This window comes from Geotrypetes seraphini, chromosome 4 (assembly GCF_902459505.1).
Source record: "Geotrypetes seraphini chromosome 4, aGeoSer1.1, whole genome shotgun sequence".
NCBI classification, from domain to species: Eukaryota; Metazoa; Chordata; class Amphibia; order Gymnophiona; family Dermophiidae; genus Geotrypetes; species Geotrypetes seraphini.
The window spans coordinates 295,821,316-295,839,141 of NC_047087.1; the positions used below are offsets into that span (position 1 = coordinate 295,821,316).

Here is a 17,826-nt window from a genome sequence, read left to right on the forward strand (position 1 = left end):
TAGGAGTGCCCAAGCCCCACCTGCCAAAGAGGTCTGCTGTCTGAACCCCTGCCCTTGCTGCCTGAGCAGCAAGGAAGTCAACAGCATGTTTCAGCCACTGACACCAGCACTCCCATGCATTCTCAGTTCATGATATGAACTTCTTGTGTTGCAGGGAAAAATGCATGAGTACCTGAATAAATTCATGTAAACCATTCTGAGGTATAGAAATTTAAATCCGTATATACTCGAATATAAACCAGAATTTATATGGGGGTCCCAGTTTTATATTTGGGCCAGCATCCATCTGCCCCCCTCCCAGACTTATTGCAGGCCTCCGCCGATCCGCCAGGCTCTGCACCCTGTCCCTGCCCTGTCCATCATACCTCCTCTGCCACTGGAATCCCTGGTAGTCCAGAGGTGTAGCAGGCAGGAGCGTGGAAAGCTCACTCCTGCCTGCTACACTCTGGACCACCAGGGATTCCAGCAGCAGAGGAGATATGATGGGTAGGGAGGGGGGACAGAGTGAAGAGCCTGTGAGGGAAGGGGGCTGTATGTAGTGCCTGGCAGGGAGGGGGCTGGGTGCAGAGCCTGACGATCCTGGCAGGGCACTTGAATATTAAGCTGCCCGACTTATATTCGAGTCAACCATTTTGCCTACTTTTTGGGGGAGGGGGGAAATGAGGTCTTGACTTATATTCGAGTATATACAGTAAATAAAAAAAAAACCAACAACACTAAAAACAGACTTCATCAATGCTCATGCAGCATGTACAAGGGTTGGTCGTGCCCACCAGCGGGTGCTGCATTTTGGAGTGGACCTAAGCCCAAATTAGGGGTTCCACATGGCTATGCTACTGATTCTTAACACTCTTTTGCTTAAATAGACAAAATATTTCTGATATTCTCTTTGTATTCTTTTCAGGACATTTATAACTCGCACTGGTAGTTCTATAAAGATTTTCGTTTCTTTTCCTCAGTTTGTTGCCTGATTTTTGCCGTCACTTCTAATGTGCAACTGTGTTGCTTGAATTTCAGGACCTGAGCGTAGGACTGCTGCTGCTTGGTTGTGTGAAGGAAGTAAGTGATCTTGAAGTAGTTGTCAGCCTGCCAGATGGACTCGTGGGCTTTGTTCAAATAACAAATATCTCAGAAGCGTATACCAAGCTCCTCAGCGACCAGGTGGACAAAGAGGTTGCGCTGGAGGTAAGAGTGTGGAAGTATTTATGCCATGCATTGGACTTGATGAGTATCAATTTATAGGGCCACATCGTTTCATGGGGCACGTACCTCCCACATGGATTGATCACAGATCAGCAGATTTCATCTTTTCCATTGTCATCCTGCATATACCAGTAGTCTCAAACTCAAACCCTTTGCAGGGCCACCTTTTGAATTTGTAGGTACTTGGAGGGCCTCACGAAAAAAATAGTTAATGTCTTATTAAAGAAATGACAAGTTTGCACTAGGTAAAACTCTTTATAGTTTACTAGTCTTTAAGCCCGTTACATTAACGGGTGCTAGAATAGATGTGTCTGTCTGTGTTTCTTTATCTCTCTCTGTCCTTGGCCGCTGTCTGTGTCCTTCTGTCTTCCCCCCCCCGAGCAAAGCTGTCTACCCCCAGCACACACCTCCCCCCAAAGCAGCCCCCTTTCCCTCTCCCTAACTGTCTCTCCATGGCCCTCTTCTGTCTTCCCCCCCAGAGCAAAGCTGTTTGCCCCTAGCACACCCCTCCCCCCAAAGCAGCCCCCTTTCCCTCTCCCTATCTCTCCATGGCCCCTTCTGTCTCTCCCCCTGGTCCCCTGTATTGATCCCCTTCTTACCCTCCCTCCATCCCAGCGTCTTCTGGCCTGCTCCTCTTCAAAGCAGCCTGCAATTGTGGTGGCCGGCTTTAGCGAACCTCGCAGGCCGCTCTCCAACTCGGTAGCACGTTCCCTCTGACGGGATCCCGTGCGTCAGAAGGAACGTGCTTCTGAAGTTGGAGAGCAGCCTATGAGGTTCTTTAAAGCCAGCCACGATCGCAGGCTGCTCTGAAGAGGAGGATCAGCGGCGGTGGCAGCGGTAGCGGCGAGCAAGGGCGGGAGGTGTGTTCCCTGCCGAGGACGCGGGCAGGGAGAGAGCTTGCCTGCGCTTCCTCGTAGCAGCGGATGGTGAGTGAGGGCGGGAGGAGGGGAGTGGCCAAAATGTTCCCTGCCGCCAGGTTCTAAAATGGAACACGGCCACGGATCACACACCACAGCAGCAGGGATCACCCTGTTTTAACAGCGCATGCGCCGGTAAACTTTTATTATATAGGATAAATCTTTCCTTTTGGCTAAGTTTTAATAATAATATTGTCATTTATAGCTAAAGAGGCATATGATCAAGAAGCTGTTTTATTTTACTTTTGTGATTATGATAAACATACTGAGGGTCTCAAAATAGTACCTGCCGGGCCACATGTGGCCCCCGGGCCGCGCGTTTGAGACCACTGGCATATACTCTATGAACTAAAAAAAAAATCCACCCCAAAATGTTTTTTGTCGTATCTTATTTCCACAGAACTCGGCTGATTTGTATGTAATTTAGTGTGTCGTGTCCTGAATTAAGTGGATGTAAAATGTTGTAAATATTTCCCACTGCACCACAGCACTACCTTGTGAAAATGAATTGATGCTATGGGATATGCGCAGACGCAGACGATAGTTTGTAAAGTCTCTGTATTAAAATGGATTTCACTGCAGAAGACCGAATTCTGATAAAGGTTACAGCAGTCGACGATTGTTGAAAGAGTTCCCACAGAAGGGTTGGAACAAAAATGGCCTTGATGTGCTGCCAGGCAAGATCCGAGCAGCGGGCACTGTGGCTCTTAAGCCAGGCAGCGGACGACCACACTCCATTCGCACACAGCGCATGGACATCGTGTGCGATCTTGTATTGAGCCAGGAGGACGTGATGCAAACACACCAAACAACTCGCCAAATGGCCAGAGAAGCAGGAATAAGCAGGCAACTGTGGTTAGAATAATTCATGACAATCTGAAATTAAGGTGTCTTAAAACCATCGTATCCAAGAGTTAACGTTACACAAAAAAGACACATTCCTAAAACAATGCAAATAGCACAGTGTCAGCTTCATCTGGTTTACAGATGAAAAGATGTTTACAGTAGCTTCACCGATTAAAACACAGCATGATCGCCTGTAAATGCCTCCAACAACACTGAGTCATATTATCAAGACAATATTGTTTCACATTTTTTTAATGTATATATACATGTCTTCAGAAATGTCAGTATTAGCCGAGTGTTTTCAATGACTAAAATATTCCTTTTGTACTGGCCTCATCATCAGTCCCGTTTATATATTTTGGGTTGGTTTTTTTTTTGGTTTTTTTTAAAAACCAAACAATTATAAAGTGCTGTGTGCTTTGTGCTCATTTAATTTATATTTATAAGTTAAACTTATCTTTAAAGTTGCTCGTATTGGGAAGGGACCTGTTGCTTCAACATGTTTCGCCGATAGGCTGTATCAAGAAGAGTCCCCTGTAACATAAATCCATATCTTAAAGTATAGAATTCATCACCTTATAAGTTTTGTTAATAATATAAAAGAGGAAAAAACCAAATTATGATTTAAAAAAGGAAATTTACCCCTTTATAGCTTATTGCACCGTCCCGAACTTGTAACTTCTCTCGTTCTTTTTTCTAAATTTAACCTCCCTCTAAATTTACGTCAGTTACTGAAGGCAGCGAATCAGAAGCATAAGGTTAATGGCCAACACCTACTAAGGACCTGCCCGACTTTCAGCCAATCAGTCATGGTCCTGGTAGCAATCTCAAAACTCAGATTCACAGATCTGTTCTTCATCGATCCTGGGGTTAAGGTCAACGGTGCATACTACCGGGATGTCCTCAACACAGAAGCAGGACACCATAGAACTGCTACATTGGTCCAGTCCTATGGCCTGCAAATTCAGCAGACCTAAACCTAGTTGACTACTGGATCTGGGGGCTGATAACAGGAATGCGTCTACCAGGCAGCAATATCTGATGTTGAGGATCTTAAACAGCACCTCATCTCTGGGCTGAGATGAAGCAGAGCATCGTTGACAAGTCCACAGATCAGTGGCAGCCAAGGCTTCATGCAAAGGAAGCGCACTTCGAACATTTGCTTAATTGAAACATTACTTTTTGACTTTACATTTTTCTGCAAGATACGCCATAAAACATTTTGATGTGTTTTTATTCCGTTCACCATTTATTTTCACAAGGTAGTGTTGCACGGTGGGAAATATTTACATTTGACATCAACTTCATTCAGGATACAGCACACTGAATTTCATAAGAATTTTCCGAGTTCTGTGGAAGATACGACAAAACATTTTGGTGTGTTTTTTTTTCGGTTCACAATGTAGAATCTGTGCTTATGAGTAAGTTGTATCTGATTCTTCATTTTTGCTTTATACACGTTGAAATCTTTTTTTTTTTTTTTTTTTTTCTTTTTGCATTGTTTTATGAGCAATTAAAATGTTGCTATCATGACTTTTGATTTTTTTTTTTTTTTTTTACCCTACAGGCCTTGACCCCTCTTCCAGATTTATTCGCTCCAGGAATGTTAGTGAGATGTGCTATAAATTCATTAGAGAAGACTGTGAGAGGGTATAATAGCGTCAAGCTATCTGTGAACCCCAAAGACGTAAACAAAGCCCTTAATTCTGGAGCTCTGAGATCAGGAATGGTACGATGTGTTTATAGAAGCGTGCTTATTCCTTCCCTTATTTTAGCTATTGCTTTCTTTCCTTACTTGTATTGAAGCTGGTAAGCATTATTGTGATGCTGATGCAAAAATATTATAATTTCTGCTTCTGTAGACTTTTTTCAATCCTATCTTTGAAAAACATGATAGAATGTGGAAAAATCACAGAATATAACAAATAATTGAAGATTTTGGGGAGGACAGTGTCTCCAAATGGATTATCTTAGCACATTAATAAACTACTGTATAGTAACTGTAATCCTGTTACACCAGGCTTGCACAACTTCGGCCCTCGCCAGGCCAGGTTTTCAGGATTTCCCAAATGAATGTGCATGAGATCAATATGCATACAATGGAAGTAGTGCAGGCAAATAGATCTCATGCAAATTCACTGGGGAAATCCCGAAAACCCGACTGGATTCGGCCCTCGAGGACCGGAGTTGTGCAGGCCTGTGTTACAACAATATTATCTAAAAGTGTATCGCAAACCGTGTGCCCCGAGATGCCAGCGAGGAGAGGCTCCGGCTGACTGCTTACAGGACGTGTCTCTCACGGCGAAAGGTACATCCTGTAGTCAGTCAGTTGGCGCTTGTGCCTCACCTCCTCGCCAGCGCATCTGTTCCTTCTCCTCACCTCTCCTTCTATAGCACTCCCCAGTGGTAATAGGAGGCTCAGGGCCACAGCTGGAGGACATCCGCACCTGCACGTTACGTTATCACGTCGACATCCACGCCTTTCCGGGTGCCCTCCAGCCGCAGCCCCAAGTTTAGTGTGCCAGCAGCTTTAAAAAGTTTGCGACACACTGATCTAAAAGCTACTAATCCAACAAGTGGGAGAGCACTATGGAGTTTGTTGTATTTTCCAACAATAGTGGCGAAAGAGCCTTAAAAACTGTACGCAGCCAACTTCACTAACATTGTAACAAGCTGCCAAAATACTATCACAATACCTTTTCAGGAGTCCAATTATTTACAGTGCAGGGTTAAGAATGAATAATCAAGGAAAGCCCCAGCACATATAAATTTTCTAAATTAACATTATACTTATAGACCGCGTTACCAAAAAGTTCTACGCGGTTTACAAAAGATTATAAACATTAAACATAATTGTATATTTGAATGAGTTAGCTAGTCAGGTATTTGGAGAAAAGATAGGTTTTTAGCTGTTTTCTAAAATGTCTGTAATAAACGGCTGTGAGCAACAATGATCGAAATTCTTTTCCATGAGAAGCTGCCTGAGATGCTAAAGAGTGATTTAGGAATTTCTTGCTTTTACAACCTTTTACAGAAGGGAAATTGAACAGAGCATGAGTTTTTCTTCTGCATTTGTGCGTAGCTATGGAAAAACTATTAGCCAGATAAGTAGGGGCTGCACCCTATAAAACCTTGTAGCAAAAACAGCCCAACTTGAATAATACCCGAGCTTCCACAGGCAACCAGTGCAATTTACAATAAAATAACGTAACATGATCGTATTTCTTCAATCCATAAATCAATCTAACTGCTGTGTTCTGTATCAATGATGATCTCAAAAATTCCTTCTTAGTAATTGATAAATAAGCAATATTGCAATAGTCAAGGAGACTCAACAGTAATGACTGGACCAATAAATTAAAGGCTGAAAATTCAAAATAGGGTCTAATTGTTCATAGTGAAATATCTGATATTAATATTCGGACCTCTACCCTGAAGCAGGAGACAAAACACTGGCCATGTGGTCTGTTGAAGTAATGGCAGCAAGTAGTTTAAATCTAATTTAAGTCGCAATAAAGAAAAATCAAATAATACTAAAAATGGTTTGGGAAATATTCACTATAATCACAACGAAGGCGTAAATGCAATGATGGTTGTGCTTGAATCCCGGAAGTGGGCTATACAGCCTTAACCATAGGATCTTTAAACGTTTATCTGATATTTCACTCACAGGTTTGAAAGTTTAAATGAGGCATAAAAACCTCCATTATGTAGTTCAGACAATTCGACTGCATAATGGTAATACTGGTTTTACTGCAATGCCATGTTGGTGAATGGCATCGTTCATTTTGTCTCTACTCCCTTCTCTGCCCTCCTCAGCTGTTATCTGGCTGTGTGGCCAGCATGGAAGATCATGGCTATCTGATTGACATCGGAGTTGGTGGCACTAAAGCTTTTTTACCTCATCAGGCAGCCCAAAACTATGTGAAAACAACAAATAAAGGTATGTCTTGGTCCTGCCCGAATATGGTGTCTGTTCACGTATGCTCCAAGTGAAATGAGTTGAGGTGCTTGTCTGTTCGTTATTGTGCTCTGACTCTTCCTTTTGCTTTCAGCAACATCTCATGGTCACTGATAACGATGGGGTGGAAATGGGAACCTAGAGTTTATATTTACCTGAAAGGTGCAGCTTGGTTATTTTCTCAGGATGATGAATAAAAGATTCAGCGTTGGCCATGAGGCTCTTAAGCCTTTCCCATCAGCAACATCTGCGCTTATGTAGTGAAATCTGTAGGAATTTGTTGCTTGCCTTTTGTGTTTGCAGGAGATGATCTGAAGGTGGGCCAATACTTAAACTGTGTGATAGAAAAAGTCAAAGACAATGGGAGAATTGTCCATCTGTCTGTCAACCGGGTAGATGTTGCTGTAGCTGTTGCGACAGAAGAACAGAAGTGGACACTTAATAACCTGTTGCCAGGACTGATCGTCAAAGCTCAAGTTAAGAAGGTGAGGTTATAGCCATTTTCAAGAGATATGGAAGGCAATGGGATGCTCTGAAAGCAAAGAGATTTAATTGATCCTGTTAGATTTTAGCTGGGATTCAGTCACATCTCTTGCTACCCTTTGTCCTTGGGGGAGATTTGCCATTAATAGAAGTTTGGTGATGTTCTTATAGTCACTGGGGTGAGCAGCCCAGCTATTTGAGTACCTCCAAGATACTATTTTCTCTTGCTGGCTTTTATATGTAAAAGTTTTTAAATGTATAAGGCAGTTTTCAAAAAAATAGCTTCATAGACTTTGAACCAGCCCTAGAGGAATATATGAGTGTGGCGTAGTGGTGAAAGTACAGCCTCAGCACCCTGAGATTGTGGGTTCAAACCCTGTGCTACTCCTTGTGACCCTGGGCAAAGTCACTTAATCCTCCCCTGCCCCAGGTACATTATATAGATTGTGAGCCCACTGAGACAGATGGGGAAAACGCTTGAGTACCTGATTTGTAACCCGTTTTGAGCTCCTTTGGGAGGACAGGCTAAAAAAATTAAATATATATAAAATATAATATATATAAAAACATATAGTATTTTTCCTTTAAAAATTGCCCCAGGAAAATGCACTTGCTTGGATTTGCACTGGTTTTATGTGGAGGCACCTTTTCCCTTTGAAACAACATACAGTAGTACCTTGGATTACGAGTATAATCCGTTCCAGGAGCATGCTCGTAATCCAAAATGCTCGTTTATCCATTATTATCCATTTCCATAGGAAATAATGGAAACTCGCTTTGATGCGTTCCCCCCCTCCCGAAAACCGGCATTGCTCCCCTCGAAGGCCCTCCCCTGCGATCAGGCAACCCCCCCCCCTGCCTCGAACCGGCACCCCCCGAAACGATTGGGCACCCCCTCGACACGATCCGACCCCCCTGACACGATTGGGCACCCCCCACCGCTTCTTACCCTCATCTGGGAACTCTAGAAGATCGGACTCCTCGTCTGCTGGGCCTTGAGCATCTGAGCATGCTCAAGGCCCAGCAGACGAGGGCCGATCTTCAAGAGTGCCCAGATGAGGGTAAGAAGCGGCAGGGGGGGTGCCCAATTGTGTGTGTGGGGGGGGGTCGGATCGTGTCGGGGGGGTGCCGGATTGCGGGGGGGGGGGGGGGGTGCTCGTAAATCGAGCCATGCTCGGTTTCCAAGGCACCGATTTTGCAAATGTTTTGCTCGTCTTGCAAAACACTCGCAAACCGGTGCACTCGTAAACCGAGGTACCACTGTAGTTTGTTTCCCTCCACCAACCTAACCATGCTTCTAAGCCCCCCTCCCCCCTGTTTTTAGTCTGGGCAATAGGCATGCATGATGTTTCCCTTGTGTTTTGTTCATGTGAGTGAACGGCTTCTAAAAATTATCCTCGTTTTTTCAAAAAAGAGCATTGGGAGCAAACAATAATCCACTGTCAACTTGGTAGATACATCAGTCAAGTATTGTGGTGTGTGTGTTATGGAAATGTAACTTTGTGGTTATGTATTCCTACTCTAGGTACTCTTCAATGGTATTACTGTGTCTTTCCTGTCCTCTTTCACTGGAATTGTGGACTTTTTGCACTTGGATCCAAATAGGTCTGGGGGATATCATGAAGAACAAATGGTAGGTGGGTGGCATAATGAATGACCAGCTTTATTTTGAGAAATGGGTTTCTGAAACATATCAAGCCTGGTTTTTGCATAGGATGACCAGATAGGAATTTGGATTTTCCATTCAGTATATATATATATATATATATATACCCAGAATTGACAGTTAAAAATGTTGGCACATTTCACCAGAAACTATCATGTTAGGAAGAAATGCTTCCAAATCAAGAGCAGCATAACTCGTGGTTTGGAATGTGCAGGTCCAGGCATTTATACCTGAAGTTGCTGTTTTTACAACCTTCATGTGTAAGTACCACACTTTACAAAACTGGATACTGTGATAAGGCACTGATGTGTCGTTATCAGAAAGAAGAAGCAGCAAGCCAAACCACATTGCGCCCTTTTAATCAGTGGAAATTAGAAAATGAGGATATTGCTTTAAGAAGTGGAAACTACAAGTCCCAGGAGACCATGGAGCTATGAGGTCAACAGAAGAGCCAGGATGGGAGGAAACCTAGGGAAAGCCTACTAACCCAACAGTAGTGCTACCCGATTCGTTGATTTGAATCAATTTATTGTCTGAAAAAATCGGATTCACCGATTCAGTGACCCCCCCACCCTGATTAAACCTGACATATCTCCGAGGCCTCCTAAAGCAGCAGCGACGGCACTTTGAACGGGCTGCTTCTCAGCCTGCCCCGCCGGGGCCTTCTCTCTCCTGCATCACTTATGATGTCGTCAGTGACGCAGCAGAGGGAAGCCCTAGTGGGGCAGGGCAGGCCATTCAGAGTGCCGCTGCTGCTTCTTTAAAAGCTCCTTATTTAAAAGCAGACTGAAAACCCACCTTTTTGATATAGCCTTCAATCCATAACCCTCCTCCCCACTGCCCACAACATTAGCCAGCAGACTAACCATTCCCCTTAACTGCATCTATGACATCCTGTTTGTCTATCTTCTCTGTTTAGATTGTAAGCTCCTTCGAGCAGGGACTGTCTTCTTTGTGACTCTGTGCAGCGCTGCATATGTCTGGTAGCGCTCTAGAAATAATTCATAGTAATAGTGTGAAGAGTTTCAGCCTTTGGGAAGCAGAGCTGAGATTGTGATGTCATAATGCCTCATTCCATAGCAAAGCAGCAGATGAATCCAGACTAGTGGGTATAGCTCACATCGACCAGCAGGTGGAGATAGAGAACTGATTAACAGTTGGCCTTAAAGCCTGGTGTTCCTCTTGTTACTTCAGTTTTGCTCTATCTCCCAGCAGGAATGGAGCTTACTTTACTAGCTCCTGGATTCTGGCTGGGGCCGGTTTAGGTGGTGTTCCTGTGGCTTCCTCTGTTGAGACTCTGTCTCTTCAGTAGGACAGGGGTGCCTGGCTGATCGGTGCCGGCTTTGGGAGCTACACCTGGGCCCTCCCAGGTCCCTTCTCCACCCTCCCCTCCGTTTGTTTGAGCGGGTTCTTGGGCCACTGCAGGAGGTTTGTGCTTAGGTTTCTTCATTCCAGTAAAAAAAAAAACAAACCAACGACTTCCTGCTTGTGCTGAGCCGTGCTGTGTTCGTGTGGCTTTCAGTACGATTACCAGCTGTTACCCGACTGCAGTTAGAGCGGGGGACCGGTTGGTGAGTAACTTTGTTTGCTGTCTGCCTCCTCTTGCGTTCGGGTCGTTCCGGCGGTAGCGGGGGGTGGGCGGAGTCGGCGCGGCGGCGTGTTGCCGCGTTTGTGGAAAAAAAAAAAAAAAAAGTTTTTTGTATCGCCGTTTTTAGCGATGGCAGCAGAGGCTACTCAGCGGTGCTCGCGCTGTGGGAAGCGCCGAGCACTGTCGGGCTTCTGCTCTGCAGGGTGTGGGGATACACCGGCAGAAGATGCCTTCCTGCAAGCGTGTGAGTTAGCCATCTCCCGTGTCAGCGGGGCACGGTCTACTTCCCCGGGCCTCGAGGGCGACTCGGGGGGACTGCAAGGCTCTGCCGCGGCTGAGGGAGGTCAGCGGCGGTCGGGGAGCCAGGGTCGCTAGGGGACGGCGCGGCTGCGCGCCCTAGCATTGATCAGGCCGGTTCTTCTTTAATGGGGGTGAGTTCCTTCTCCCCGGAGTTTGTTATGCTATTGCACCGAGCTTTTCTGCTACAGGGCTCGCAGCCGGCCCAGTCGGTACCGGCGACCTGGCCGTCCCTCCCTGGGCCTTCTACCTCCACGGGCTTATCCGGTGCTAATGCCGGCCCGACTACGGGTCCTGGGCTGTCGCCTGGGCGGTCGCAGGGGGCGAAGAAACGCAGACTCGCGACCGTGGACGCGGAGGGTAATCTTCCCTTATCACCTTTCTCCCTTCCTGAATCATTAGAGGAAGGGGAGGTCTTAGATTGGGAGGCAGAGGATCCCCCGGGCAGGGAAGTTGATGATCCTTCAGCGCTCCGGCTGTTTCATAGAGAGGAGCTGGCGTCCTTGATTTCCAAGGCTTTGCAGGGTTTAAATATCTCTCAGGAGGATGCTAAGGTGTCGGGTAACCCCCTGATGGCAGGTACGCGTAAGCCACCTAGGTCCTTTCCGGTGCATGAAGCCATGCAGGAGCTGATCTCGGCGCAATGGGATACGCCGGAGGCCAGTTTACGAGTGGCAAAGGCCATGCGGCTCCTGTATCCGGTTGACCCGACCGAACTTGAAAAGTTTCGGTTACCTAGGGTGGACGCTTTGGTGGCAGCGGTAACGAAAAAGACTACCTTGCCGGTGGAAGGGGGGGTGACACTAAAGGATGCGCAGGATAGGAAGATTGAATCTTCACTAAAAATGTCCTTTGAAGTAGCTGCGGTTACCTTACAGGCCGCTATTTGCAGCTCGTATGCGGCGAGGGCATGTTTGCAGTGGTCACAAGGGATGACCGATAATTTAATGGAGTCCGGGGGTTCTGTCCCTTCGGAACTGGCTGATTTGGAGTCAGGCTTGGCCTATTTGGCAGACTCCTTATATGACATTATTCGAGCATCTGCGAAACAGATGTCTCTGTCAGTGGTATCACGCAGATCCTTATGGCTCCGACATTGGGCAGCAGATGCTGCATCCAAGCTTAGGCTGGTGAGACTCCCTTTTAAGGGAGGTTTATTATTTGGAGAGGACTTAGAGAAATTGGTGAAAGATTTTGGGGATACCAAAACACAGCGTCTACCGGAGGATAGGGCTAGGCCCCCGGTGAGGTCCTCCTCGTCTAGACCGCGCTTCAGAGATGTGAGGCGGTCCAGGCCTGGTAAACCATTCTTCAGATCAGCATATGGTTCTTTCTCTGCGGCGAGGCCTAGGTTTCAGCAGAGGAGTTCCTTTCGTACGACGAAACCCTCTTCAGGTCAGCCAGCACGTACCCCACCAAGTCGCACTCCGCAATGACGGTGGCTTGGCTCCCTCCGCCCTTCCCTTAGGGGGCCGGCTTTCGGCGTTCCGGGCGGAGTGGGCCACAATCACGTCAGATCAGTGGGTGTTGGACATTGTTCGGGAAGGGTACAAGTTGGAGTTCGCCTCTCCCGTCGAAGATTCTTTCTTGGTGTCCCCGTGCCATGGGGCGGCCAAGGGAGAGGCGGTCCGCATGACTCTTCAGGGGCTGCTCGATCTGGGGGCGGTGGTACCGGTACCCCCGGAAGAGGTAGGCCGCGGGATATATTCCCTGTACTTCATTGTTCCAAAGAAGGGGGGGTCGTTCAGACCGGTGCTGGACCTCAAAGTGGTCAACAGGTTTCTCAATGTTCGCCATTTCCGGATGGAGACGGTACGCTCGGTCATTGCGGCAGTTCGACCGGGAGAGTTCCTCACGTCCCTAGATCTCAAGGAGGCGTACCTACATATCCCGATCTGGCCTCCGCATCAGCGGTATCTAAGGTTTGCGATTCTTGGCCAGCACTATCAGTTTCGGGCAATGCCCTTTGGCCTGGCGACGGCTCCCCGCACCTTTTCCAAAGTCATGGTCGTGGTAGCAGCCTCTCTTCGCAAGGAAGGGATTCGGGTACACCCTTACTTAGACGACTGGCTGATCCGCGCCTCGTCCAGACAGGAGAGTTTGTCGGTTACTCAGAGGGTAATATCTCTCCTTCAGTCGTTAGGGTGGATCGTCAATTTTCCCAAGAGTTTTCTGTCCCCGTCGCAGTCTTTGGTACATCTGGGGGTCAGATTCGACACTGCTCTGGGGAGAGTATTTCTACCCCGAGACCGGGGAGAGAAATTGCAGGCTCAGATTCGCCTACTTCTCGGGTCGCCCAGACCTCGGGTTTGGGATTATGTGCAGGTTTTGGGCTCCATGGTAGCGACTCTGGAGGTGGTCCCCTGGGCTCGGGGCCACATGAGACCCTTACAACAGTCGCTTCTCTCTCGCTGGTCCCCAGCTTCTCTGGACTACAATGTGCGTCTCCGATGGAGTCCTCGGGCGGCTCGCAGCATGCAATGGTGGCTACACGAGTTGCACCTGTGGCGGGGCATGCCGTTAGCCACACCGGAGTGGGTGGTGGTGACGACGGATGCCAGTCTGAGGGGCTGGGGGGCCCAGTGCCTGCAAGCATCGGTGCAGGGAGTGTGGTCCTTAGAGGAAGCACAGTGGCCCATCAATTTGTTGGAGTTAAAAGCGATCAGATTGGCACTGAGGGCTTTTCAGTCCCTGATTCAGGACAGACCGACCAGAATCTTTTCGGACAGTGTCACGGCGGTCGCATATGTCAATCGTCAGGGGGGCACTCGGAGTCCGCAGTTGGCCGAAGAGGCAAGGATATTGTTTCAGTGGGCAGAAGGGCATGTTCCGCTTCTGTCGGCGGCATACATTGCAGGTCACGAAAACGTGCAAGCGGACTTCCTCAGCAGAAATCTTCTAGATCCGGGCGAGTGGGAGTTGTCGGCTCGAGCGTTCGACCTGCTAGTCCGTCGGTGGGGGTTGCCAGAGGTGGATCTCATGGCTTCGTCCCGCAATGCGAAGTTGCCTCGCTTCTTCAGCAGGCGCACGGAGAAGGGCTCGGAGGGGGTGGACGCGTTGGCCCTCCCATGGCCTCCAAATTCCCTTCTGTATGTGTTCCCGCCTTGGCCCATGATAGGGCGGGTGTTACAACGCATCGCTCTCTTTCACGGCAGGGTGATCCTGGTGGCTCCGGATTGGCCGCGTCGACCGTGGTACGCAGATCTCGTTCAGCTTTCAGTAGGCGATCGGGTGACGTTCCAGGTAACTCCGGACTTACTAACTCAGGGCCCAATCTGGATGGAAGATCCGGCCCGCTTTGGTCTTACGGCCTGGCTCTTGAGCGGTCAAGGCTAAAGAAGAAGGGCTATTCGGAGCAGGTGATTGCCACGCTTCTTAAAGCTAAGAAGATTTCGACTTCGACCTCCTATGCGAGAGTCTGGAAGATTTTTGATGCTTGGTGCGGTCGACAGGGAATCGCGCCCTTCCATGCATCTCTGGTGGCTATTCTTGCCTTTCTGCAGGAAGGGGTAGAGAAAGGATTAGCCTATAACTCTTTAAGGGTTCAGGTGGCGGCCCTTGCCTGTTACAGGGGCCGGGTGGCTGGCGCGTCGCTGGCGTCGCAGCCGGACGTGGTCCGTTTCCTCAAAGGGGTTCACCATATCCGCCCGCCGGTAAGGCGAATTTGTCCTTCCTGGAATCTTAAACTCGTACTGGGGAGGTTGCAGGGGGCACCTTTTGAACCCCTGTCAGCGGCCACTTTGAAGGATGTCACGCTGAAAACAGTGTTCTTGGTGGCAATGGCTTCGGCGAGGCGAGTATCGGAGCTTCAGGCGCTTTCTTGCAGAGAACCCTTTTTACGTTTTTCTGAGACGGGGGTGTCAGTGCGGCCGGTGCCGTCCTTCCTGCCTAAGGTGATTTCTTCATTTCATGTGAACCAGAGTGTATTCCTCCCGTCCTTCCGGAAGGAGGATTGGGGTAAACGATTTTTGTCTTTGCGTCAACTGGATGTGCGGCGTATGCTTCTCCATTTTTTGGGAGTGACGAATGATTTTCGTAGGTCGGATCATCTCTTTGTATTGTTCGCGGGTAAGAACAAGGGGATGGCGGCGTCTAAAGCGTCCATTGCGCGTTGGGTTAAGGAGACGATTGCTTCGGCTTATGTGTTGACAGGTAAGAAAGTGCCGGAGCACCTTCATGCTCATTCCACTCGGGCATTGGCTACGTCTTGGGCGGAGTCCGGGGGGATGTCTTTGGAGGAAATTTGCCGAGCGGCCACTTGGTCGTCGGGTAATACCTTTTCGAAGCATTATCGCTTAGACGTAGCAGCCAGTGCGGAGGCAAGTTTTGGCACTGCGGTACTGGCGGAGGCGGCATTGGCGTCCCACCCGGTTTGAGTTTGCTTTGCTACATCCCACTAGTCTGGATTCATCTGCTGCTTTGCTATGGAAGGTAAAATTATGGTCTTACCTGTTAATTTTCTTTCCTTTAGAAGCAGCAGATGAATCCAGAGCCCCTCCCCAAGTGCACTGTATGTGTGTAGGGTGTTTGGTTATGGTTTCAGTTGGGATATGGTTGGTAATGGTATTATTTAGGGGCCCATTTTCTACTGGAATGAAGTTTTGTGGATGCTCATGCTCCTTTCGGGCTGCTTGGGCAAAATGCATAACTGAAGTAACAAGAGGAACACCAGGCTTTAAGGCCAACTGTTAATCAGTTCTCTATCTCCACCTGCTGGTCGATGTGAGCTATACCCACTAGTCTGGATTCATCTGCTGCTTCTAAAGGAAAGAAAATTAACAGGTAAGACCATAATTTTACCTTCCACCAATAAGAACCGACCTCATCAGTCACAATGGCTTGATTGTTTTGTACTCCCCTCCATTCCAGCAGCAGATTAACCGTTCCCCTTAACTGTATCGATGACATCCTGTTTGTCTGTCTTGTCTGTTTAGATTGTAAGCTCTTTTGAGCAGGGACTGACTTCTTTGTGACTCTGCACAGCACTGCGTACGTCTAGTAGCGGTATAGAAATATTTACTAGTACTAGCAGTAGAATGTCCCAAGGGCCAGACTGTCTCTAGTTTGGAGAAAAGGTGTTTCCATAGGGATGAGTAATAGCTTACTGTGGTGTCATTGCTCCTAATAGAAAGAGCATTGCTTGTGCAGAAACTTAAGAACATAAGAAGTTGCCTCCGCTGGGATCCAGAGGTCCATCCTGCCCAGCGGTCCGCTCTCGCGGCGGCCCATCAGGCCTAATTGCCTGAACAGTGTCCCTGACTAATTTTGTAACTGCCTCTAATCCTTTAATCCTATCCCTAATACCTACCTCTACTCCTATCTGTACCCCTCAATCCCTTTGTCCTCCAGGTACCTGTCCAGACCCTCTTTGAAGCCCTGTAGCGTGCTTCTGCTTATCACATCCTCCGGTAGCGCGTTCCATGTATCCACCACCCTCTGAGTGAAAAAGAACTTCCTGGCGTTTGTTCTAAACCTTTCCCCTTTCAATTTCTCTGAGTGCCCCCTTGTACTTGTGGTTCCCCTCAATTTGAAAAATCTGTCCCTGTCTACTCTTTCTGTACCTGTATTTTGAAAAAGCAATGGATTAGATATACATCTGCTCCAAAGTTTTGTAGAAGACTTTCCACCCATAACAGCAGCTTTATATTTGGAAAAATCTTGCTTGAATTTGGGATTAGATTCTGTAAATTGGGCACTGAAAAAAAAAAGAGTGCCGCGTGCTGTTCGATAAATTGTGCGTAACTCTGAGCACTGTTTACAAGATAAGTATATTACCTTAAAAATTCTATGTCATCACTTATTCTATTCCTTCAAATTTTGAATGTAATTTTTGTTTTAGTTTGGATGTAATCCGCCTTGAACCGCAAGGTAATGGCGGAATAGAAATCACTAATGTAATGTAATAAGTGTGCAACGCTGGGATCTACGCCTTGCTTTAGGTGCAAGGATTCACACCAGCTGAAATCTGGTACAAATCCTCACATGTAACTTAGGCGCAGATCCCCCCCAATTATATAACACTGCGCGCCTCTTTAGTGAACGCCCATTACTGGCTTGCTCCTATGGCCACACTCCTTTTTCTGCGTCACGCTGAAGGATTTGCACAAGCATCTTTACAGAACAGCGTTTAGCAAGATGCACACGTATATCCAAATTGTGCCAGTGAATTCCAGTAATTGTTAGCACCCAATTATTGGTGCTAATTGACTTGATTTAAATTGTGTGCGTGAATTGGGCATATAGTTTTGAGCACCATATATAGAATCCAGGGGGGGTATGTTTAGAAAAAAATATGGAATTGAGTTTAAGGGTGGGTTAATCCTTTATTGCAGGTTCAGTTAAAATTGCTGGAAAAACCCTCTAAAGCTAAATTAGAATTACAATGTTCAGGTTTAAGAATTAAGTGAAACCCCCAAAGATGTGATGGGAGAATTGATGTTATGAGAATTTTTTTTGTTTTCACCTGAATCTAGCTTAAAAAGCTGTTTAGCACAGGGGCGTAGCCAGACATCCATGGGGAGGCAAAAATGGACTGAGAGGGCCAGGTATTATCCAGCTAAGAACAGTGTAGTTACTTACCTGTAACGTAGGTTCTCTGTGGACAGCAGGATAGTCAGCCACTAGCTTGCGTGCACGTGGAGACAGGTGGGCACAATGCAAGCACCAGGCAGCGGACGCACAATTCATGAGGATCCAGTGTACTCATCCTTTTTCTGCATCCCGGACATTTCTTTGTTTCTGGCATCTTCAAGATGGTAAGTAGAAAAAGTCTTGATGGTAGGAAAGTTGTAATGGAGAGCTGTAGAAAATCCGACTGATGAGAACGGGCGGAAACTAAAGACTGGGGATTAGGGGGAAGCAGGGG

At 47.3% G+C, this 17,826-nt stretch overlaps 1 protein-coding gene across 2 annotated transcripts in view; it reads left to right on the forward strand.

Moving 5' to 3' along the window:
• The window catches only part of PDCD11 (programmed cell death 11), a 173,050-nt gene that overhangs the window by 20,790 nt on the left and 134,434 nt on the right, over positions 1–17,826 (forward strand). For both annotated transcript variants that reach the window (XM_033940618.1, XM_033940617.1), the window contains exons 4-8: positions 1,018–1,185; positions 4,534–4,695; positions 6,786–6,909; positions 7,231–7,412; positions 8,936–9,043. In XM_033940618.1, the coding sequence (XP_033796509.1) occupies positions 1,018–1,185; positions 4,534–4,695; positions 6,786–6,909; positions 7,231–7,412; positions 8,936–9,043 (744 nt within the window). The remainder of the gene's footprint in view (positions 1–1,017; positions 1,186–4,533; positions 4,696–6,785; positions 6,910–7,230; positions 7,413–8,935; positions 9,044–17,826) is intronic.